Below are 26,873 nucleotides of genomic sequence, written 5' to 3' on the forward strand. Positions count from 1 at the left end.
ACACATAATATGCATGGTTATCGTATTTTGTAAGGTTAACCCGGCATCGTCAGTGATAGGTGGTGTAACCGATGAGGCCAGGATAACTTCATGATGTGTTTTAAATTTAGTTATTGTATTCTGTTTATCCAATAATAAAAGATATTCAGGTATTGCATCTATTCACACCAGCTGTCCTATCATCTGTTGTTTGAGTAGTGACCATACAATGTAATGTGTGCATGGTATTTCACTAAGGAGCTTTGGAAGTCAAGGGTTGTGATATCCTGTCAGACACATAACTGTCTTAGTTGTTGATGATTGAGTAATACATACAATATCCCTGAATACTATTTAATAGCTTGGAAAGTAAGGGTCTTTACCTTTTAATAAGTTTTTTCAACTAATCAACTGTCTTAAGTGTGTGATTAAGTGGAAAGCATACAAATGCTGTGCATATATTACACAGTATGTATCACTTGATGGCTTGGAAAGCCAGGAATGCTACTTGTTTTTAATTTATGATTATTCAGATTAATGACTATCCTGGCTGACAATGATCAAGTAGCTATTATCCAATATCTGATAGATACAGTATCTTATTCAGTGAAGGTCTTTAAATCTAGTCAATATCTAGATTAAAAAGCCACCCAAACTCTAAAATGAGTAGAAATCATATAGTATTTACATTACTCCTGTACATAACCAAGAAAGGCCACCTCCATTCAAACTATGTTAGTTTATTGTTGAATGGTAACCATGCAATGTAACTCATTCACAGTGCCTTATGTAACCACATGGGGCTCAGAAAACAAGGACCATGACTCTGATGTGGTCACTAATCTTTCAATAACTATCCTAAATCCTGGATAACACTGGATGTTATATACACATAACTGTTCTTTTAGGTTTAATATGAGAGCATTATTTAGTTTTTATTATGTGAGCAATAAATTAACCTATTTCAGGAAGAGATAATTATGGAAACTTTGCTGATGTAACTGTTTATGAAAAATTGGTTACATAATTCATTTGTTGTGAATTGACATCACCTAACTTGAACCTTCTGCCCTTTTTCGTTGCTTTAAGAAAGTATTGATACATCATAACGTCTTGTAGATTGTAAAAAGTACTAGGCTTTGTTAAGTAAAATAAGTAATTTAGTGTAATCAAAATTGAAGTTAGACTCTGTGTGCATCAGCTGTAAGGTGACTTTTACAGCTTCTCTTATAGTAACAAAGATAAAGGAAAATAATTTGTCTTGTTGGTTGGGTTCTAAAGTAATTGAACCAGCCTGTATGGACTTATAACATAAAAAGATAACTATTTAAAGCTCTGTATACAACTGTAGTAACCCACAGGGTAATGCAAGTGAATGTATCATTGCTGTATTGTAATAACAGAGTAGAAGAGAATAATTTGTTTTATCAAAGGTTGTTCTAGAATAATTGAACCTGCATGGGTAGACTTTGATGACAAAGAGACAATTATTTAAAATTCTGAATCCAGGTGTGAAACCAAAAGTGTACAGAATTTTTTGTACATCATACATTTGACTTATTTTGAATATGTTATTTTAAAATAAGAGGGCTATGTGCTGTTTGTGTGTTGTTGAAATTTTTACCAATAAGTCACAGACACTAACTGTAAAGAATTGCTGCCCATACATGCAAAATATTTAGTAAGCTAACAAGGATACTACAGAGGTAAATGACAGGAGATATAAATATAAATGGCAGCATACCTGTGGTAGTCAGATAGACCATTGAGAAGCTTTGTGCTTTAACTACAAAAAAAAAAAAACTTCTTCACGTAACTGCATGTGAAACACACAGTGTAGTTCAACTCTTGTGGACTGGTGCTTATATTATTGCATCATGTTATTAGAAACTCCTGAGTTTTTTCTTGTTGTTTTGATTGAGTTCTGTTGCATCATAATATCTTGAAGCCTGTACAACATTCAAGGCCTCTGTCTGGCTGTAAACACTCATATAAAATGTAATTAGAATAAGTTAGATACATAGCTAGGCTGCAAGACAGGGAGTTTAACCATAAAGTTATAGTAGGGACCTGAGAGTGAAATTATGTAAGATTGACTTGTAATAACAGAATAGAGAAGAAACAATTTGTCTTGTGAATTGTGTTATAAAGTAACCAAACCAGCTTATGTGGACTTTGATATAAAAGGATTCTTTAAATATTTGGACACAAGTGTGATAACCAAACCAACAGTGTAACAAACAGTGTTTTATTTGTTTTAATACATTGTTTTTAAACAAGTGAGCAATGTTGTTTTTTGTTCATTGTTAAACTTTATTGCCAGGAAGCAACAAACACCTACTGTAAAGAACCCAGCCCACTTGTGCATAAAACCTGACTGTTCCAAAGTTTTTACCACTTTAAGATTAACAACATACTCTTAATTTATTTGTGTCAATCATTGAAAAACACTCTGCTTTATTCATTATGATAGCAACTTCCTTTTCCCACATGTAAAGTGTTTCTGTACACTGTTTTTGTGATATACAATTCTTTCATCAATTATATTGTTGAGAGCAGCTTGTACAATTCTTTTCACAATGACAGTATTTTTCTTATTTATTTAGTGTGCTGTTGAATGATATATGTCCAAGTTGTAAGCACTTATTTCCTGAGTGGAAGTTTCTTAGACAACCAGTCTGTAAACACTGGCAACAGATGTGACAGTTGTGTGGTAGGATAAATTTATAGAAATTTTATTCTCATATGGGTGTGCTGATTTGCCTTTCCTGATGGTGTTCCCTTTGTTATAGATAATAGCTTTGTATCTGTGTTATTTCACTTGACAAATATCTTTCTTTAAGAAGTGTGGCCTATAGTTAGAACAATAGTACTATGCATGGTGGCATTGAATAGTTGAGAACCTGAAACACAAAGGATCACACCAGCAACAACATTCCACTGTATTAGCACATAAAAATCACTGCTATAAAGTTTGATCAACATTCCCTATAGGCACATAGTATTCATACTTATAAAAAAAAACAACAAAAAACACCAATGTTTCATGAAACATAAATCCATATTGGAGTACTATAAGCAATATTAATTTTGTTTTATATGCAGTGTTTATGTTTTAATTCAGCCAATGGTTATAAATAACTACTCATACTTTGAGACTATTATTTCGTTTAACAGTTGTCTTTTCTTTTCGATAAACTTTACCTGACATAAATAATACTCAAAAAATGAATTGCATGTAAAAGCTAACAATAGTCAACAAATTTCATTTCTTTTAAAAATCAGAGGGTGCTTTTGTTTATATAAAATAATACATAGTATTGCTATTATATACTACCTGCAAACTAGTTTATCCTACATTTTCATTGCTCATTTGATATTTTGTTCAAGGAAGTCCTGAGAAGGACAATGGTCAAGGTGATATTGTCCAGAATTTGATCATTGTGTCTTCTTGATAAAAAAAAAAAAAAAAAAATGGATGGTGTTATCTGCTTGTCTGGAATAACACCAACTTATTGAGTGGACTCAGGATCAAATCTCAGATACTACTCAGAAACATCACAAACACAGTTTCTTCCTCAGATGAATGGATAACTCACCAGCTTTTCTATCATTACAAAGGACCAAATCTCAACAACAACCATAAGAAATACAGTCCTACCAAAGAATTTACTGAAAGTAAGTGTCAAAACATAGAAGCTGAGGTACTTGTTCTTTGCCTAGTAGGGTGTGCTTTTTGCTATATACTCTCAACACCCAGCTTTTAACAATCTTCCAAGGTATTTTACATGATTCATTAATAGACAGAACTATCTTACAGACACTTTATGCAGGAAGTTGGTACAACTCAGAAGGACAGCTTTTCATATCAGCTTTGTGCTTGTTGTTGGATTATAAACTTCAACTGAGTTTATACTGTACTGCAATAGTTGTGGCCATTTTTTTCATTGCATTCATCTACAGAGTGAACTAGGATATATACAAGAAGTTTCTTTGCCATCCTCCCATATTGTGTGCATACTGTATTATAGATTTTTTTGTCTGTGTAAGGATGTGGCACTATCTATGAATGCAGTTAATCGAAGAAAATAAATTCTCAATAATAGCAATAACTGGGATTGGAGGGGTTGTGAACCCTCCAATGACATGCCTCTTGTTACAAACTATCATCCAAGAAAGTTTGGTTGAAATTGGCCTAGCAACCTAGTAGTAGTTAAGTAACAGATTTTTGTAGTTTACACATATATGCATTGATAAACTAGTTTCTAATTAGTAGCCTGTAATAATATTAAAAACAAAGTAACTAACTAATAAGACTTGAGTTTTCCTACAGATTATTAACCATGACAGTAATGGATATCATATTGCAATAAATTAATTTTACTTTTTATCTGGGCTAATGCAATTTGTGTAAATCTACAGTGGGAAGTTACATTCTTTCTCTCACAAATGAGGCATTCTTACATAATTCTCTTCTACTAGACCAATTCAAACAAGTTGAGGTTCTGGTAAGGTCAACCATTTTTCTTTCTGATTTTCATGTATATATATATAACAGTAAATACATACAATATTTTCTGAATAACAAGTTATAGTCTTTATTTGCTTTTTTGCAAAAACTAAATTACAATAACAAGAGATCTAAAATTTTAAATAATTGTTGTATTAAAATGACTTTGAAAATACAAAATGTTGCTTGTTATACATAAAAGCCTTTCAGACATTTTTATACAACTGATTTAAATCAATTTTTTTAACCATTAAATGTAGAAGAAAACCAAAGTTTCAACATTCTGGAATTCTTATTACCTGAAAACAACAATAACAAAAACATTTGTCAAACCAATGGATAATGTTCACAACATACATTCATGTGTATTATAACACACAGAACTCTTATGAGTAACAACTATAATTTGCATCATCTGTATGTCTTTGAATATAAGTAGGATGAGACAAAATGCAAATCTGTCAATGTGATTGAACAACTTAAGAATATTTTCAATCTACCTATTCTTCAGTATTAGTGATTTAATACACAGGAGCATCAAGATAATTCTAATAATGTCCTAAATTAATAATATTTCTGTAAATTTTTGACTGTCTCTTTAACACAAAATATCTATTATTACCTTAAAAAGCATTATGTTACTTGAGCACTACAGTTAGGAAGTTCTCTTTTCACAGGGTAAAATGCCTTACCACATTATTCTAGAATTTGCTTTGAAATATAGTAACATTATAATTTATTATCTAATTATGAGTATTGTGCTGTTAGAATTCATTAAAGTGTTTTTATCAAATTACCTTTCTTTATTTTGGCACAGTTTATTGGTCATAAGTGTAAAGTGAAACTTCAACAGGGTGTACCTAAATTGACTCATCAGAGGAAAAAACTTTAAAACTGTGGAACTAGTAATAATGACACAGACAACTATTTAATATTTCATATCAGATTTCTTCAATTGAAAGTACCTCTTGAGTGTCATGCAGTTTATTAATAAGGGGAAAAATAGAAAAGTACATTTATCTGTACAATCAGACTTTAAATGAAATTCTGTAATAATACAAGTAACTTTTTAAACTCAAGAACTAATGTAGCAGTATACTACAATACATGGGAAACTCCAATGTAAAATATCTTAGAAAAAACAAAACAGACAGCCACTCTAATAGATAATAATTGTTTTCCATATTTATAAAATTCACAGACAATTCCACAATTCTTGAAAACATCAATTTTTATTTTGCATCAGCTTTCCTAAGCACTCTTAAGATATATCCATATCCATCTATTAATATATTATTTTCAAATTTTAATTCTTATGTACAATCTCACTTTCATTATAAAATCTCATGAATTGTTTCTTCACATATCTGTGGAATGTTTTTAAAACAGCTACACTGTCCAGCTTTCCACATTAATTATGAAATCTTGTGGACTAAAAATATACTGTTATAATAAAATAGTTTTTAACTATCCTTAAAAAACTCCAGTAAAATTTACCATTAAAGACTGCACATTCATATTTCATCTAACCAATTAGAAGCATTTTTTTTGTAAAATAATACTTAATTTCATTTTTCTTTAAAATACATAGAATTTGTTACTTAGGTACAAATTATAAGTTAAAAAAATTGGTACACAGTGATAAATGGGAAAGCATTATGACTTTATCCATACTCTACCCCTTCTGTAACATTAACTAATTACAATGGCATCATAATCTTTGGTCACTAATCATTCCCAGCTGTACAATGAAAACAAAGGAAACAACTGCTCACCACAGAGCTGTCAAAATTCCCTTTAACCCTTAAATGGCAGCCATTATCAATTGATGCTGCTACCTACAACATTCTTGTTGTTTTAGGGTTAAGAAACTACATTTTAATACCTTTAAGTTAAAAAACAAAAACTTTGAATAGAATATCATAGTAACCAGATACAAATATTCTACATTATTACTACTTTCTGTATTGCCTCACATAACAGAAACATAGAACATTAAAATTAAACAATTTTTCTAGCCTCAATGTCTGTATACTCAAGTGGAAGACAAATGATGCACTTTTTATGAGAAATGACAGTACTTCACATTCATAGTTGAGGCAGAGGTAAAATGGCATACCCATAAAAGAGAAATTAATTAAGAAACTTCATAAATTATCTACATGTTGTAGGCTTTCATAAGAGATTTTGACAACAGATATGAAATATGATATTCTTATATTTTGGTTTTTAACAGTTTAAAAAGTAAATATTTGTAAGAAAATCAATCTTTCTTTTATGTTTCCATGGATACAAAAAATATTTGATACTATTGTCTGTCATAAAAAGCTTAAATCTTTAACAAAATTTTCAAAAACTTATTGTAGGTGGTCTCAATGCCAATTCTTTTTTATATTATATTTTATAATAATTCAGCCAACAAGTTTCTTTATAATATTCTCATAAATTACTTATATTTCTAAAAGTCACTTGAAAAACAATCATAAGTTATGCTTTATTTACACCTAAAAGAAATAGTTTTAATACTCAAAGAAATTTAAGGTCAGCCTATTGTGTTTAATCAACAGAACAAATTAAACAATGAAACATATTTATTCATTACAATCTTTCCCCTGGCACCATCAAGTATAAAAAAAATAATTTGAATGATAATAAACTAGGTTTTCAGTTATACATCAGAGATTCTTCACTTATTATTTAATGAAGCAAACTATTTACGTTATTTATGTTTTAATCAACTATAAAAAACTAGACCAACCCTATAGTAATTTTTTGCAATATCATATATGTAATGCAATATATTTTAAGACATATCTTTGTGCAAACAAGGTTATACTTGTATAATTATGCCAGTGCATCTAAACATCACATTTGGGATTTCATTTGTTCATATATTTCTAGAGAATATATTTTAGCATGACTAAACATCTGGTGATGCAGCTTATATTAGTTGAAAATCTCAGAATTTACATAAAAAAATTACATCTAATATCATAGTAAAATCAAGTTAAAAGACTGTGTCTCTCTGTCTTATTTCTTTGACTTGTATTAAAATTCCCACTGTCATCAAAATAATTATTTTGGGTTGTTTTCAAGTTACATATAGCAGCATGTGTATAGAATCTTAAAAAAAATTATCGGGATATGTTTATAATGAACAAATTCTGCAAGCTCAAATATACTGCAGCAAAATATCCATGCTCTACATTCAATAATATATTCTAAAAAGAAAGAAAGAGTTCCAACAGCATATTATAACCATTTTACCGTCTGTTTTCAAATGCTGAGCTTGTTATACTTCCAACAGCTAAGGAGGTTGTAGAATGATAATTATTACAAGACAAAGTCAAACTAGAGCTTGATGCTGTTTGTTGAAATTCATCTTTGGTGTTGGGTGACTGGCTACCAAGAAGTAGAGAGGTGGGGCTAGTTACCTCCCCAGAGATGGTGACTGGTGGCCCTTCTCGATGTTGAAACAGAGAGTTGAGACTTGCAAGAGAAATATCCCAATCTTTGAAACCATTCAGGAGAAAAATAGCACAGATGATGGTAAAAAACCCAGAAAAAGTACCCAGGATATCTTGGACACTCATGTTCCTCCACTCTCGAAACAAGATAGCTGAAGCAAGAATCACAAAGGAAGTAAAGAATACATAATAGATAGGAGTAACAACAGATGTGTTAAAGAGGTCTAGAGCTTTGTTCAGGTAATTCATTTGTACAGCTACACAAAAGATCACAGAGAAGACACAAAACCAGGTTACCCATTTTGTAAATTCATTTGTTCCTGCAAAAGTTTCACGAAGAGCAAGACCCAAGCCTTTACAACCCATGACTGAAAGTGATCCAATTACAGAACAGATGATGATATGAACAATTACATTTGACCTGCCATACCTTGGAACACAGTAACAGATCATTGAAATACTAACTATCACCACAAACATTACATAGATGATGAATCCTGAAATGAAAAAAATGCTCTTTTGAGATTTTACTTTCTTCATATTCAAACAAATAAAACAATACACAGTAAAGTAATACTTTAAACAATGTTTATTAAAATGTTGAATAAATAATGCTGAATTGTTTAAACTTTTAACTTAATAAGAATTTAGTGAATGATATGTCTGCTGCTTGAAGACATCAATTATTAATTACATCAGCCTTATATATTACAATGCTCAAAAGAAACATATAACAATCCAATTAGATTTGGTAGTAGTGAAATCGCAGATGTAATTGCACTTTTAAATTAATTTAACTTTACACACATATTAGATATAATTAAACTCCAAAATGCAAACAAAAACAAAATGAAATCTAATGCTACTGCAAGGTATGTGTGTTCTAGAGTAGTGTTTCTCAATTTTTTTAATACCAGTAACAGGTTACATTGTTGGGGTATAACAAAAATTCATTAAAGTTTATATGTGAATAACCTGTCAGTTTGCTTTTTATGCATTTTTTTCTGAAATCACTCAGACCTGCTCAGTAGCTATGATGAACTGAAATAAGTATGCAGACTGGGAGTTGAGAAACACTGTTTTACAGGTTGTTTATTTTGAATTTCATGCAAATCTACTATAGGGGTATCTTCACTCTGTTCTAGAGAATTTTACATTAGATGTTCATTCTCTAACTGAAAAAAATAATTTTCTATGGCAAGCAATCATCTTGTGCACAAAGTAACTGTTACATCTTCCTGTACCACATTCATACACATCATAGTAAACCAGCTTAATCTAAAAGGTTTCTATTAGCTGGTAGAGAAATAAAAAATTATGAGAAACTTAAAAAGAATAAAATAATTATGGTTAGATATAAACTTATACACTGTATATCAGTTTACCTATGCTTTTGAGAAGTGCTATACTGGACCAGCACAAAAAATGATAAAAAAAAGTGACACGTGGTTATTTAACTCCAACCATATGCTTCCTTGCAATGCCAAAATAAAATCAATGTATAGTATGTTGAAAGTAAATCTGCATATTTTAAAAATAAGCATGCATGCTTAAATGTTTTTACATGATGTTAATTTAAAAAACTTTTAAGTGCTCTTATTTTTCAAAATGTGAAGATTTAATCCTTTAAATGAAAACCTAACTGAAATTTAACTGAATTAAAAGAAAATACTATCATACTACATACACACAAATATATTCATTGTAAAACCAGATCTTGAGATTAATTACAAATCTAATTATATTAAATTAAAATTAAAAACTGTATGTGAAAAGTGATACAATAAAGCCAATATTTTCTACTATAAGTATTTGAGATGAGTTTCAAAAGAATGTTTCCAGTATAGTTACTGAGTATATCCAAAGAAGTTATCATAAATGTAAGAAATGATGAATAATTTAAGTAATCTAATGGTTTGATGGACAGGAAAACCTAGGTGTGAAATAGAGAAGCTAACAGAACTGTAAGAACTCGCACATTTTATGTAAGTTTCTGAGTCATTTCTTGCTGTCCCACAAGTATTAACCTGTATGAGTTGTCTTTCAGTAACTGACATGGCTTAATATCTAAAAGAAATAGATTAAACCACAAACTGTGAATATCAATTTGAAAAATATCATTAAATTATTTCATTTAAAAATATGAAAAATTTAAAAACAGCTTCATACTGCAGTGTAAAAGAATCCTGAAGAAACTAAGTACAAATTGTAGACTAATATTAATCCACTTAAACTTCTAAGCCTAAACCTGGTGTCATTATCTTATTTGTGAATACAAATATATCTATTTTGTTTATTTCTTGACACATGTTTAGTTCATATCATTTTTTTGGCTTTATTGTAACCAAAGTGGACCTGGATCATTAATAAAATATTCATTTCTAGATATAAGATCAGTATTGTTTGTAAGCTTGTAAAACTATTGTATATAAACTGTCATTTGTAATAATCATTATTATAAATTGTATTGTTTTATGTTTGTGCATAAAAATATAATTATGTTAAAAATAAAATTGTGTGTATCAATTTTGTTGGCAAATACCATAAATTTGATACATATTATCATTTAATTAACTTCTAAATTAAAATTAAAATTTCTGGTTATTTGAAATCTTAATATCTATAACACATAACAAAATAAATTGGGGACTCGTCCGAGATAAATTATAATATGTAATGCTACAAAATAATGAAACAAGTTTCTCTTCAATAATTAAATGTAAAAATGAATCTCAAAATAAAACAAACCAGTTTCACAAGTGTGTATTTAGTCAGTATTTCCTTAGATTTCAATACTACTTCTGATGGTTGACAATCATACTTCTTTGAGTACTTCAAACAGTTCATCTTCTGTATATGGCTTGCGATCTTTTGTTAATAAGTTTAACCTGACTTATAAACGTTCAATTAGATTGATATCAGGTGATTGACCTGATCATTCCATAACATTAATTCTATTACTTCTAAGATATATTTTAACGAGAAACTTGTTTGATCATTTTTAAACTAACTGGAATAGGAAGGTTTAAGAAACTACACCAGATGCACAACATTTTATGAGAAAATGCAACTAAAATAAAAAAAGTTCAGATATTTACAAAAGTCAATGTTATAATTGGGATTTGAGATCATATTTGAACAAATCTCATTGAGTGCTTTATAAAAATACATAGGTTTACATATCTTCCTGTTATTTAATAAAATATATAAAAAATTAACATTTTCAAGATGGTCATTTTTATTTTTATCTATCCCTGTATATTTAACAAGATAAATAAAAAGGGAGGAATTTAAAAATCTGCAAACGTGGACTGTAAGAAAACAAAACAAACAAAGCCTGTGATACTGTAAACATTATTTACTCAAACTACTAATCCCAATTTTGGTTCCATGATTTTATAATAATTACATTTAGTACAGTCAAAATAGGGATTTGTAGTGTGAGCAAGTAACATCTGCAGTATCTCAAGCCTTGTTTCCTTATTTTTTATGATTCTTATTTGCAGGTTTTTAAATCCCCAATTTTTTATTTATTACTTGATATGGCAGGTAACTTTATACATTGTAATGATAATAAACATAGCTAGTAGCTGGTTGATATAGTTCACAATGATTTACTATAGCTATTGATTGTTTAATCTCATCCGTTTGAGATGTAAAATATAAAGCTGCAGCTAGAAATTGTCATGGAGATTTGTTCGAGAATACAGTGAGTATTTATAGTTTCTATATAACTAAATTCTCTATACATGTGTAGCAATGGGCAAATATGTGCCTAGACTAAGACATAACTTCCACTAAATGCTCATAAAATTTACCAGTAGAAAATCAGCCCTTTCAAATAAAACACATTTGTCTAAAACATCACTATAAAGAAACCTTTGTGCTTTTAAAGTAACTATTTTTACAATTTTTTTTTTTAAATTTATGTGTATTGATAATTTTTTTACATCTTCTCTTCATTCATAATATAGGGGTTCGCTCCCTAAAGACATGGCCCAGCATGGTCAGGTAGTTAAGGGATTCGACTCATAATATTAGGCTTGCGAGTTCAAATCCCTGTCGTACCAAACACACGCACCCTTTCAGTTGTGGGAGTGTTATATGACAGCCAATCCCATTATTTGTTGGTAAAACAGTGGCCCAAGAATTGGTGGTGATGACTAGCTGCCCACTCTCTAGTTTTACACTGCTAAGTTGGGGACAGCTAGTACAGATAGCTCTCATGTAGCTTTGCACGAAATTCAAACCCCTAAAACACAGATTGTATAGTGTACAAAACATTGAGTATTTACACGTTAGATATCTAATGTTCATCTATTATTGTCTGGTAATTCCTGTTTCACTCTGTCCATAAGATGTATAGATGAATACCAGATATATGTAAGAATACTGACTTCAAGGAGTAATGATAACATCATTCACACTAAAATTATGATTTATTTTGTTTAGGTTATGTGAAATAAGAAGAAAACTCAACTTTTCAATACCATTACACCCTATGCAGTACCTTTACAAAAGGTTTGGGTGGAATACAGCAGGCTATTTTTGTTGTAGGCTGGCAAGAGAATAATAATAAAAATAAATAGAATTGCAAACAAGATGTTTTAAGTGGATTTTGTTTTCCTTGTAAGTCAAACATGCATGTTTTATTGTGTATTTTTATAAGTGTATAGCCTCAGTAGTCAATAGTAAAGGTTTCAAAGTGTTTTTAATTGAATTTTTACTGTTTAAGGTGTGTTTGTTTGAATATTATGGTTTTCTGCAATTCCTTGCAATCTCTATTATGAACTCAATTGTAGATCATGATACTTCATCATAAGACTGGTTAATAATAGTCTATGAGAATAGCAGTATTTAACTAATTCATTAAAATATCAATTAAACTGTAGTTTCTTTACACTTAGCTGTGTTTAGTTTTCAGTATAATTATAGTTGAAATATAAGCTCTTTACAAAAAGCTCTATCACAGATTTTTTGGTCAAACATATGATGCTATATTTACCTGGCTGCAGCAACATATCTCCAAGTTGTTCTACACTGGCCACGCTACCTTCCTTGGGGGCATGCAAAACCACAACTGTGGACCCAAGGATACACAGTAAACAGCCAACTTTACCAAGGAGATTAAGTCTCTCTCCCAAAAGTTTTGAAGAAAGGACTGCACTATGAAAGAAAACCAAATCTACCATGAAGAAATATACTGAAGCTTGATAACAATATTTTTAATTATCCCACAGAAAAACACTAGTTACCAATATTTTGATAAATAACACAGAACACAAAGTGAATTTTTACCAATCTTTTCACTTTTGCTATGCACCTCTATAGTATTTCTCAATACGTGTATAAATCATTACATTTCTGTCATAAAGAATAACATATTTCAGTACCACTAATTATTACTGAAATAAAAGCATAAAAAGAATTTATACGGACGGACACATATGGACAAATAAAAATAAAATCCATTCATGAGTTCGTAAGGAAATCATTGATTCCACTCCTTAATCCATGAAGGTGTTGGCATCCCATACAATAAGCTCATCAGAAAAAAACTGGAATCCAGCCTTGTCTTTGTTCAGATCCTAAATTTGTGTCTTTTCAAACTATTATATTTAGAATACAGCAAGGAGAATTTAGAAGCCTATAACCTAGTGATAACCTGACTACATTTGTGAACTTCAACAGAATCACCCTTTACCCTTCTTTACTCAAGAGAAAATAAGCTAGGACATCTTATCCTCACAAGATAACTTTTCCATCCTTAGAATCATCCTAGTAACACTCTTCTCACCCATTCCATTACATCAGTGTCCTTTCTTAAATAAAGAAACTAAAACTATACACAACGTTCCAAGTGAGGTCAACTAATGGTTTACAGAGAGAGTTAATTACCTCCTTTGACTTATAATCAATTTCTGTAAGCACATCTTAAAATTACATTAGCCCTTCCACAAGCAACACAGCACTATCTTGATGGTTTCAGTGATTCATATACAATTTTGAAAAGATTATTTTCATAATACTGAACAGTTTCCCATCTAAATTAAACATGTATATGTTTGTTATTTAATATCTAATTAAGAAATTGTTATATTAATTTCAATATTTTTTACTTACCAAAACATGGCAAATATTTAACTGAACTGTCTTTACAAATACTGAAATAAGTTTCTGAATAACCAACAAATTTCACAATATTGTTTTTCTAAGATTGAGATTATATATATATACATATACACACACACACACACACATCTACCAACCACATACTATAATTGTTAATTTATTTTACACTCCAATATGCAAAAATAATTTGGCAGCCACAGCTCATAATCATTGGCATCCAGAAAAACCACTGAGTCCTCCTAACTGTTTTAGTTGCAATTCTGCTGAATGAAGGTTTGTTAAAACACAATTTCACACATAATTACACTTGGAAATTTGTAACACAGTGCTTGCACAGTTTAGTTACTCTAAAATAAGTCTTATTCCAGATCTACCAAATTAATATTACCTGACCAAAACACTCAAGACACCAAGTGGAGTCACCAGAGTTGCTGAGGCAAAGGCATAAGCAGCAAAATTAGCACCTTCTCCAATGGCCACTGGAAAAATAAAATTATCAAAGTATATTTAAATTATCACAATTTATAATAAAAAAAAAACAACAAAAACTATAGTCACATAATAACCTTTAAAAGATAAAGATTTTAACAAAACAATGATATCAGTGGGAAATACAAAAGCTCTTGCAGCCTTCTCTCCTTTTAATGTTTTTGAAATGTATAATATAAATTTACTAATGCCAGCACAACTTATTTATTATTTCTGAGTGTACGTGTGTGCAAACATCTACTTCACATGCATAATTGATACTCATAGAAATACACACTTTGAAGCAAGAAAATTTGTATTTCAAAAGTGTAAATAATTTGAGCAAGACATGCAAAACTGGTTAAAACAATTAACTAAAAGTGTAATTCACATACCCTACAGCACAAAAATAGATGAATAACAAAAATATAGCTGAGTAGTTACAGGAAACCTACTGTAGTATTCTAAAATATAATGAATAAATTATGTTTTGAATTTTTAACTTTAAGCTGTTAAAGTTTAGATGTAGATTATGTAATATGTTATTACATGAACTACAGTATAAAAAAATAAAACGAGAAAACCATATAAATTCCTAACAGGCTGTATATGACATGTATTTTTATAAAATATTATTATTAACATATGTACTTCATAACCTCTTAATTTGAATTTCAATTTATTTAAATGCAACTCTTCATTACTGCATTTGAAGTTTGATATAACTGAAACTCTGTCAGTTGGCATTATTAAGCCTTACTTAATCTTTAAGTACACTAAAATGATATACTATCTGTATTAAAACTCAATACTTCTCAAGTATCAATATGCTGTAGGTAGATGCACATTAAATTTTAATAGAAAACTGCACTTCTACTCGAGTATAATTTCTTTTTCATTCAGTTACAAAGAAGTTCAAAGAAAAAAAAATGTAGTCAACTAACAAATCAAAGAATTTATTAATTTGGAAGATAGAAACTTTTGGACAGGGTTTTAGCCCAAAGTAACTTGAAGTCCACAATAATGTTGGGAGTGTTTTTTGTTTTTTTAACTATATTTGTTATTTAAGTTAAAATTATTTGGGATTTTATAATCCAGAGAGAAATGCAAGCACACTGTAATTATCACTGTATTAATTCAGAATAAACATTGTAATTAACCTATTGTTTGTAAGAGTTAACATCTGTTCAGTATTGTATGCATAATATATAGATTGTCACCCAGCAATAAGTGGTGTTTAGCTGTTCAGTTCTAGCAGGAATCAAATAATATTTTTATTAAAATCCTTTGCCCCCCCCTGAATGTTAACAATATTTTTAGTAGTTTCTAATACACTATACCAGGGGAGTCGCATAGCCTTGTTAGAAGTAGCTTGGGATAACATTAATTTTATTTCATCAATTACATTTTCAAGTTGCGAGTGCCAAAAGGTTGGGAACCCCTGCACTATACAATATCTACTTAATACAAAGAAGTCTGAATTCTGACCAATCACAAAATTTAAAGAAAAAAATCAAAAGTACGGTATAACATCATTTACTGCTTAGCTGAAAATAAAGGAAGGAAAAGCCAACCAGCATTAACAAATGTCATCCAATCATCCTGCAATATTCCTGAGCATAAATTATGAAAAACCAAAGTAGTAGCAGTAATTTTTTCACACACACACACAAACAAACATACTTAAATGAAAGTAAAAATGAGTATTTATGAGCAAATTTTCAGTAAAATCTGGTAATTTTCTTTTAAATACTTTTTCAACTTATAAAAAAAATTTAAGAAAGCACTTTTAGATCCTTTTCATAAATGTATTTTTTTTACTGAAACCTCTGCTGAAAAAGTTCATTACTGTTAAATTAAATACCTGGTATTACAGAATATTATTGAATATTTCCTTACTGTTAAATGAAATACTGTAGAATACCAAATATTCAAACTTAGAATTATAATTATCTGGATCAAATTTTGAAAATTAAAAATAATTATGTATGTGTATGTATTGTCTTTTAAAAAATGCAGAACTTTTAAACATGTCCTAACATTCTTGGACCATGGTGTATACAAGGGTAGATCTTGCCACAGAACCACCAGTTGCAACACTGGTCTTACTGAATACAGGTCTTCTTTGTGTTTCCTTAAAAAATTGTTTTTAAAACAAAGTTTCTCTTTGTTGTGATAAAAATGTCTATAAAACACAAAACTGGATTTATTTCTTACTTATAGCTTAAATGATTTTTTTGTATTAATTGTATATATTAATGATATTGTAAAATATATGTTCAAGATACAATTTTTTATGCTGATTGTTTGTTTGTTTTTATCTTGGGCTACTCTTTTACCAATAAATAGTGGGATTGACCATCACATTATAATGCCCCCATGACTGAAAGGGTGAGCATGTTTGATGTGACAGGGATTCGAACCCACGACCCTTAACCAGACCTTTTTTATGTTGAAGATATGATTTTTTAGATAATTTCCAATTATCTGGATCAATCTTAGATCAAGTAGTCTGGATAATCAGTGCTCTGCTATACCTATAATTACTGAATGTTGTGTGATTTCACGTGATATTTAATGACTGCTCCAACTTGATCTTGTGGTATTTCTTAAGTTGACTATTTATGCTCTCAAATAATTATCTTAAATCTTCTCGGTTTAAATAATGAAAATAAGTAACATGTAACATACCAATGATAAACCATCTCAAACATAGTTGTATGTATAATAGTTATATTTTATAGTACCATTATGTGGTTCCAGTATACCATGTTACACTAGTGGTTTTCAAATTTCAGACAATGCTCTCCTTCCTCTTCTCTGGAGCACTTGACACTTCAATCCATATGTACAAAAATACATTAAGAGTTCAAATACAGGTTCAAATAGACATGCATATGAGTGTACAATAATGTAAATGTGTGAGGTATATTAGTGAGAAGGAAGTGCCAATTTATTTGAGCAGAGCAGTTCCACCTCAACTTGATAAATACTTTATAATTCTGGAAGGAAGATGATTTCATTCAATAATATGAAAACTAGAAAAAGTACCAATCAGATGCACAGTGCTATCTGAAAGTTCCGACATGCATGAAAGTGTTAGTTGTACGTCTTTGACTTTAAAAAGGGAGATAAAGACATGTTATAATATTTTTCTTCCACAACCTTCTCACATTCCTCTTGGTATTATTTTTCATGATTTAACAATTATTTTAAGTAAAACCAATAAAAGGACTTTGTTGATTCTAAATACTTTATGGAGGAAATGAGTAGACTTTTTCTTTGTTATTATGTTTTAGCATATTATAAGAAAAGTACCATGCTAAAACTGTGCAACTATCTGGGTTAATACTTTTTTTCAGTGTTTGAAGATTATTTACTCACTTGAAAAAAATCCAGCCCACCACAACCACTCCTTCAGATAGCCATATCCTCCTAAACCTGAAAAACAAGCATCTTTTTCTAAAAATATTGTATTATTCATAAAAAGATGCAATATAAATACTTGATTAAAAATATCAGTATAAATGGCAGAACATAAATTGACAATAAAATATTTAAAATAATGTTACTACATTACAAAAGTAAGTAATTCATGTCCTGATAAAAGTACTGTATACATGAATATACACTCTTTTGCACACTGAATACTATACTGCTCAAAAGTACATATTTCAGTATATTTTTTGTCATAACTAAATTTATGTATGAAAAACACGTCCGTTCTTCTACAAGTATTTCAGCTTGAGAGTGAAGTTTGAAGCAACTCAAATGAAACTCACCTCACTCAAGGAGAATACAACTCAAGGTACCCTATATAAGGCTGTTATGTGAAACTATGCATTTCTCATTAATTTTCGAAACAAACACCAACATGGATCTTTTGTGGCTCGTTTTGTCAGTGTGTACTTTCATCTTGTGCACCCAAGCAGTCAGGCATCATCTGACAGAGAACAAGGTGGCCAGGGCAGTCCAGATGCTGGAGGATGGCAAAGCATGTTGGTGTGTCACCAAGGCTCGTCAATTGACATTAGCAATGCCACCAGGAGACGAACTCTTATTCAAATTTGTCAAGGTCATTATCCCTGTAAAACAGCCAGAAAGGACCACTACATTGTAACTACCACTAAAACCTGTGTGTCAACCCAAACAGTTTGCAGCCATCTGCACAAAGGATGCCTTAGAGCCAGACGGCCTGCAAGAGGTGTTATTCTGACAGTGCAACACTATGCAGCCAGGTTGGAGTTTGCTTGTCACCACCTGGAATGGGAACTTCATCAATGGGCCACTGTACCATGGACAGATGAGAGCAGGTTCACTGTCTTGTGATGATGGATGTTTGAGAGTGTGGAGACACAGGGGACAGTGATTTTCTGCCTGTAACATTGTGCAAACTGACGCTTATGGAGGAGATTCTGTGATGGTCTGGGTAGATATATGCTTGGGTGGCTGCATGTACTTACTCATACTTGACAAGGGTGCTCTGAACACATGACGATATAAAGATGAAATTCTGGAACCCATTGTAAGGCTTTTTGCTGTTGCTGTCAGTGATGGGTCATTCTCATGCAGGCTAACTTGCAAGCCCACATCACCAGACTGTATATGGACTTCCTTCACGAGGAAGGAATAGAGACTTTTGATAGCCAACCAGATCTCCAGATTTAAATCTGATTGAACACTGTTAGGATATGTTGTCGAGGCATGTTGGTGAAGGCCAACACCCTCCTCAAAACGTACAGGAACTCCAACAAGCCCTGGTAGACGAGTGGGCTGCCATACCCCAAGATAACATCAATAGACTGATTCAAAGTGTGCCAAATCGGTGTCAGGAGTGTGTCACAACCCGTGGAGGTCACACTACGTATTGAATGCTTTAAACATTTTTTAAATAAATGCGTGTAAACTGTTTAAAGTATTGCTTCACATGGGATATCAGTTTTGGTGATATTGGTCATTTTTTAAAATTTTATTTCTCCATGTTTTACCGTTTATTACACATTAAAAAATGGATACAGATTGAACTGAAATGAAACAAATTACCTAAAAAAATAAAAATATTATCACATTTGGAACACTGAGATAAATTATATAAGAAAATATACTTGTTCTTTTCATTTTTCTGAGCAATTTATAAACATATTTATGTGTTCTCCACTACAACACACTATAAACAATGTGTATTCTTTACATTGATACCAAAACAAGAGCTGGGCAATTAGTGGGCCTTTCTAATTGATTACATTCATCTAACCAGTTATTCTCACTAAAGTTGGATAGTTTGAATAACAGAAAATTATAATAATTAAAAACATTAATTTTGATTTATTGACTATTTTCATGAGTCATAGCACTAATCATTTATGTTAAACTTTCTTGGATCAAGAGCAAATAATAATGGCAATATTTCAATTATTCAGATAACTGGAATAATAGAAAACAATAATCAAAATATTATTTTGATTAATTGACAATTGCCATGACATTAATTGAAGTAATTTTAATTTTGATTAATCAATTATTTTACATAACTTTAATCAATGTGATCAATGCTTGTATGTAATCAGCTAATCAGTTAATTGCCTAACTCAATTCTATACATGCCAGACATTATATGTACCTGTGTTTATCAAATCAGTCCTGTGCACACTGTATGCTGCAAATGTGTCTATTGTCATTTATAATTATGCCCAGTAAATAAATATATTTTCCACAGCATCCTATAGGAACAACCATACAAATATTACTATTCTGTGCTAGAGCATGCAAGGTGCTACACAACAGTTAAAGCAGTAATTATTATGATTTTTAAAGTTTATAAACATATATGTTCAGAGTAAAACATACTGGTCACCTATATCATTAGTAAAAGCACTGTAAATTTGAGTAAATTCAGATGAGAGGCACCAAGAAACCAGAAAAGTTGAATTTATTTTAATGCAATAAAGAATTTTTGAATGATTTTTGTGGCTTAGATATTTTTCTTCTTAAGCCTAGTCTTTTGAATGATATGAAAATTAAACCTTAGCAACACCCTTGCCTTTTTGATTAATATTTTAAGAGTAACATCATTTTCAAATTTTGCAATTTTTGTGAAAATGCTTTGTTGCTGATGAAAATCTAAACCCCCTTTCAATGTGTTCCTGTATATTTCTAAACCCACGTCCACATGCAAGAAAACGATGTCCATTAGTTTAATCTTTCTTATCATTTGAGCCCTTATTTTTATTTTTCAACTTGGAGTGTTATTATTAATTTTGTGTTGCAAATTGGAGTGAATTTGTACATGCCGTGAAAGTATAATAAAGTTATTGGGAGATGCTTAAAAAACATTGTCAACTCCCAACAGCAGTAAGCAGCCTTGTAATTTACAAACAAGAGATTTGAGCAATGGGAAAGATATGAAGCATTGCAAATTCAAGAAATTCCTCATTATGACAATGTTAAAGTTTCCTATACAAAGAAGTAAGATGGACAAAGTTATTAAGAGAATGATTCTTTATGCAAACTGTTTTTCCTATGATCTTCAACTGCTATGAGAGCCATCTGGTCCACAGAGGCATCACAATCACAATGTTTTCCAACAATTCTCCTAGGACAGAATAGGTAAAAACCTTTATGAAATGACAGGGCAAATATCTAGATCATAATACATCCCTAAACATCAAGCTTGCTTGCAATGAAATTGCCTCAAAGTGGTCATCGTTTACTTCAAATATGTAACAGAACAGAACATCTCCTAGCGCTATGATGATTCATGAAAAACTAATGTCAGAGACTCCCAGAACAAAAGAAATTAATTAATTATATGTATCATAAGACATTAGCATTATTTCTATTACATTTCTAACATACCATTCTTTATCTAATTCATGTTATAACACTTGCAACAAATGGCTAATACAGATAATGTTTTGACCACTACTGTGTTTGTTTCATTATGTTCCATTCACGTGGTATGCTCTTGATCATTACACACTTTTATAATTCTTGAATATTCTCAAAAGGTAGAGATAAGAAACATAATGTCAAAATATAATATCTTAAAATTAATGTCTTATGAAAATTATAATTAATTATAATAAAGCTTTGCCAGCTTAGAAAAAGCATTCACATCATAACAATTATTGTTGTAACAAATGGCTATATAAATAGTATTTTGACCACTATTGCTTTTCTTGTGTCCCAGCTGTCCTGATTAGCTTTGAATTAAGTGAAAAGCATAATGAGCAAAAGATGTGGCAAATATCGTGGTTGAAATACTGATAATATATACTCTTCTAATTCTCAAAAATCCCTAAGAGGCTAAATAGAGAAGCTGAGAAGTGAATTTTTTCTTCAGTTTAATGTAGACCTTCTAAAACTTGATAGTTATATCTTCAACTATTGGTATCTTCAATCTGTGATGGTGGTCAGTCATTTATAAAAAAGCTCTGAAAGGAATATTCTGCATTTATTTAAAGGAGGCACAAGGTGTCTGAATTTATCTCATAAAAAGAATGTTTTCAATAACTTTTTATTAAATCCTTGCAAATTCACCACACTACTTTATTCAACTATAATCATTTCAATTTGCAATAACCTGAAATGTACAAAAATTTAATAATTTATCTGTTGGAACCCATTAAATATCTATACAAGAAACTGTAATAAATAGATGAAAAATTTCTGGATAAAAAATATAGAATATCTTCTGAATTCACCTCACTTTATGGCAATAATATCTAGGAAAATTCAAATGAACTTGTACTAAATATCAAGATATAACTTAATTTTTACTTATAATAAAATACGTGATTAAATAACATCTTAAAACTTACCTGCTCGAGTCTGTCCCATTCGACTAATTTTGATAAGACCTTTTTTCTTTATAATAAAACTAGACCCAATAAACACACTAGAACTGATTGCTAGTGAAAGGCCAATGTAGAAGCCCTGCCTAACTTTAGAGTCATTCAGATTAAACTGAGTTCCATCATCATAATTTGCCTCTCGAGTAACTCGAGAATGCTTTGTTAAGGAATCAGACTTAGTTTTACTGGCAATGGTCATCCACAATAGGGTTGTAAAGTTGTTTTCCATCAGTCTGAAAAATAAAAGTTTATGAAAGTTCAACATTTAAAATGGGGCAGTGTTTTAAGTCATAGGATGAAGAAAGAAAATTTTTGAAAATAAAATAAGAGCAACAAGAAACTGTTTTAATAATGGTAATAAACAAAGGCTTATGACACGTTTTGAAGAAGGTGTTAGGTACATGTATGTAATATACTTACAAATTGGCTTAACTGATGTAAACAACAGCTGAGCTCATAAATGTCAAATGATTTTTTTGTCTCAGCAACAGAAATCTCAGTGAACACAAATATAAATCAAATGAGAGTACTATACAGGTTGATTTATATCAGAGAAGTCCAGCCTTCATGTCTACATTGCTTACAACCAACAGAAACATAACTACGACTGTATTATCAAATAGCTTGTTGTACCCATGAAGAATACTAAGTGACAATCAGTTTGACTGTTAGACTAAAGAATATCTACTTCAACCAATTACTCTATATCTATAGAAATAAACTCTTAAGGAAGTTACAACCAAGTTTATCTCTGATGATGCAGAACCAAACATTATGGATGAACATGTTTAAATACACAATATTTGTTGCATACCAAAATACATATTGGTGCTTATGACCTCCCTTCTTCCTTTATGATAGCATTCTAAATTCTATTACTAATGAGGGGGGGATGTAATCCATCATCATGAGCTGATGATCAGGAAGCACACTGAATCAGAACAATCAGTGCAATCTACAAAAAAAAAGATGGTCAGTATGCCTTAAGTTTATAGCTATATGAAATTATAGTATGACCGAAGAAGGTCGAAACGTTGTTTGCTCTTCTACGTAAAATATTTTCTCAACCCAAACGAGCCGTTTTTGCATATATATGAAATTATGGTATGCATTAACATTGCAAAACTAGCAATCTAATAATACTACCCAGACATGCAATTATTACATAATGACAAAAGCAGTTAAATATAGATTAACTAAAATGCAATAAGTACTTAATACAAAATATAAAACAGACAATAATTATGATTAATTTATACTAACACTACTGAATATGGACATATATTTGAAATTAAAGTTAATGATTTTTTACAAAAGTTAATGGCAGTAGTACAGAGTTCATTTCTTAGTATATGCTATAACATTATTATGTAACTTATGTCTCCACAATTATATAACCAATAACTTAAACAAGTTAAATCAAGTAACAAAAACATTCCTGAAAGTTATTTGACTTTTTGTAAAGACAAAGCTAGACACATTAGGAAGATCAAAACAATCACTACAAGTGTATGTACAAGTTTAACCCACATGTTTGTGCTGTATTTTTCTTGAGGTAAAAGTTATGCCAAATCAAGTAACAATAAGTTGATGATAAATACAGAGTTAGTGGCTAGGTATATTTACCTAGCCTTGACCAGTTTATAGAGATCCAAATACATTAATTGATATGTTGATACTGCTAGACTGTTATATGTACAGATTGAAAACCCAAACAAAGAATGATTATGTATTAAAAAAACTAGAATCATGTGGTTCATCATTTGGAAGATTTTAATAAATCAGTCTGACTCCATAGTTACATATAAGAAAATATTTGTTTTTTTCATAAAGTTATCTCTTCCTTCAAATAAGTAATCTAATTTAATGCATAATTGTAAAAGTTTAAAAAAATACTTGAAGTATATATTGCCATTCTACTGATTACAACAAGTTTATAGCCATTTTGATACATGTTTGCTGAATGATCATGGGGTCAAATATTAGAGTTATAAAATTATTTCATTCATAATGCATACAAATGAAAGGGCAAAGTGACAACAAGTTGTTTGGTTCACAAAGGAAATACTTAGCACACACCAAATCATCTCAAATATTTAACAAGTCAACTATCATAATAAAAGTTTCTACCTACTGCTAAGAAAAAGCAAGGTTTCTATTTACACACACATACACAAGGTCAAACACATACTAAACATAGACTATTATATATTTTGAAAAAACTATAAATAAAAAAAACAAATATACTTGTTAATCTACAGTTGGACAATTAACAGGATTTGCTAACTGATTAGTTTGCAACTATATTACTGTCCATTCACTTAACAGATTATTATCAGAAGATGGCTTAGATAACCAAAATATCAACTTGTAATAAGACAAACTGGATTTCAATACCCATGGTGGGCAAACCACAGATAGTCCTTCATGTAGCTTTGTGCTTATCAACAAACATCACAGTAATATTTCAATTACTTACACAACTAAAATAGTTGGAAAGTGTAATTTAATTAGTTGATTATTTTTGTGACTTGTTACACAAAGTTATTAAAAATGAACAAGTTTGAATTAATTTAAAATAATAATAAAAATCCAAATCATAGGGGTAATTAAATTGTATTTTTTTAGAGAAAGACACATCAGGCTATCTGCTGAGTCCACCAAGGGGAATAAAACCCTTGATTTTAGCGTAATTAAAGTGAAATTTAATTAGTTGATTATTTTTGTGACTTGTTACACAAAGTTATTAAAAATAAACACTCTTGAATTAATTTAAAATAATAATAATAATAAAAATCATAATTGTAATATTTTGACTATAGAATAGTTGATATAATCTAAAACACCAATAATCAGAAACACTAGTTTTGATGAGATATTTATTTTCATAATATTAATAATATGGGCTTAATTTGATTACAGAATAGCTGAAATAATCTAAAACAGTTATGAAATACCAGAATATAATTTTTGTAACACTTATCAATGCTCATACTTGTCTCACTTACTTATATAGGGTGAAGGATAAAACAGATAAACAGAATTCAAAGTACAAAATATATTGGTTACTAATTAATTATTACAAGTACAGATCCAAAGGCACATCCACATTGTGGTACTGCTTAGCATCAATTATAGTAAAAATAAAAGATAATTGTTTTGAATGAACATCTATACACAATGTTGGTCTTCAAAAATTGAAAACTAAGTCCTTGAATTACTGTTAACAATTCTTCCAGTGACTCTCAATAAGGTTTTTAATGTTAATCTTTTATGAAAGTCTTAATTTCAAAATTATACATCACTTTTCATAATTACTTCACATAACATAAAATAAAAACACAAAGGGAAGATACTGTAACTATGGGATACTGAAAATAATTTGATGGTGGTCTAGTAATTAGATCATGATATACCTACAATAGCTATTGCATAAGTTATATTCTATTGCAACAGTTTTAATTTAATTCAAATATTTATTGAGTTGATATTTTGTGTTATTGATATAATAATAAAAGCATATACCAATATATGGTTTCAATAAAAATACAGTTTTAAGATTGCCACAACTTCAAAACTTACACAACAAGCGTGAAACAGTGTAATAAGACTTAAGTGGAATATTTATTTCCCATTCCTAATTAATTTTTAATACTACGAAATGTTTAGGTCCAGTATTGTTAAGTAAAATCTTTTTCCATAATCGTAAAAAACTTTAGTATTATGTTGCAATGAAATGAGATTGAAAGGAAACGTTTTGATTTTCTTTCCTCACAAATGCAAGTACTCAAACCATATAGTTTTTAACATTTATTTATTCTTATCCTTATAGTTAACAAAGACAAATAACGTACTTGGTGATTATGCGCGCATTACCTTTAGTCCTTTACGCCATATAACACTGGGCAAAAACGTTGCTTGTCAGAAAATGTGCTGTTGTGAACTGAGTACTTAAATTAAAAATTACCTTAATTATATTTTCACAAAAAAGTGAAAAATACGTTTCATTTATAATTTAAAGACTTAATATTCAGTACTTATTACATCTCACATGATTAAAAATAATACACTCACACTAAATCACAGCAGTTTACTTTTTCTTCAATAGTTAAGTTTAACTGTTCAGTTTAAGCGCAAGTTGTAATAACGATATCTATCTTAAGACTCCTGATCAGTTAATACTTGATATTTGTTCTATTGATAAAATAAACTCGTGATTTAGCGTATCTTTCTTCTCAATCCTCTACTATTTCGAAGTAAAAAAGCAACATACATATTTAATAAAACTGATTTTAAATTAAAACACATAACGCAAGACACAATCGTTATGACTCTTTTCCATATTTAATGTTCTTGGACGAACATATAACAACAAAAATATTGCAATACACACAAATTTAACAAATCCTGCCGACTATGATACATCAACATGCTACAGGTCTTACATCTATATGTGGCGTCATC

The 26,873-nt window shown here is 30.1% G+C and overlaps 2 protein-coding genes and 1 long non-coding RNA gene across 7 annotated transcripts in view; 1 reads left to right on the top strand and 2 right to left on the bottom strand.

The window, feature by feature from the left end:
- Positions 1–1,864, bottom strand: part of LOC143241126 (uncharacterized) — a 51,468-nt gene extending 49,604 nt beyond the window's left edge. The window contains exon 1 of the mRNA XM_076484727.1: positions 1,724–1,864. The gene's annotated coding sequence lies outside the window, so the exon portion shown is untranslated. The remainder of the gene's footprint in view (positions 1–1,723) is intronic.
- The window catches only part of LOC143241127 (uncharacterized), a 27,608-nt gene extending 20,684 nt beyond the window's left edge, over positions 1–6,924 (top strand). Inside the window, exon 4 of the long non-coding RNA XR_013022190.1 lies at positions 3,370–6,924. This is a non-coding gene — a long non-coding RNA (uncharacterized LOC143241127). The remainder of the gene's footprint in view (positions 1–3,369) is intronic.
- On the bottom strand, positions 4,553–26,873 carry LOC143241125 (magnesium transporter NIPA2-like). 5 transcript variants are annotated; one of them, XM_076484724.1, is made up of 6 exons: positions 26,855–26,873; positions 22,377–22,642; positions 17,941–17,997; positions 14,477–14,567; positions 12,962–13,122; positions 4,553–8,453 (listed from the first exon to the last, which is right to left on the bottom strand). In XM_076484724.1, exons 2-6 carry the CDS (start codon positions 22,636–22,638, stop codon positions 7,753–7,755), a joined length of 1,272 nt encoding a protein of 423 aa, XP_076340839.1. In that variant the 5' UTR covers positions 22,639–22,642; positions 26,855–26,873; the 3' UTR covers positions 4,553–7,752. The 5 variants fall into 5 exon arrangements, with proteins under 5 accessions (XP_076340839.1, XP_076340836.1, XP_076340837.1 ...); XM_076484721.1 differs by lacking the exon at positions 26,855–26,873 and adding an exon at positions 26,286–26,853; XM_076484722.1 differs by lacking the exon at positions 26,855–26,873 and adding an exon at positions 26,484–26,846.

The sequence above is a fragment of the Tachypleus tridentatus genome, chromosome 13 (assembly GCF_004210375.1).
Source record: "Tachypleus tridentatus isolate NWPU-2018 chromosome 13, ASM421037v1, whole genome shotgun sequence".
Lineage (NCBI taxonomy): Eukaryota > Metazoa > Arthropoda > Merostomata > Xiphosura > Limulidae > Tachypleus > Tachypleus tridentatus.

Coding starts and splice junctions, on each gene's coding strand:
- LOC143241125 (XM_076484720.1), bottom strand. CDS start 26,834: ATGTATCATAGTCGGCAGGATTTGTTAAATTT. Junction 14,568..17,940: donor GTGGGCTGGATTTTTTTCAA/GTGAGTAAATAA, acceptor TTATTTTTCCAG/TGGCCATTGGAGAAGGTGCT. Junction 8,454..12,961: donor AGATATGTTGCTGCAGCCAG/GTAAATATAGCA, acceptor TTTTCATTTCAG/GATTCATCATCTATGTAATG.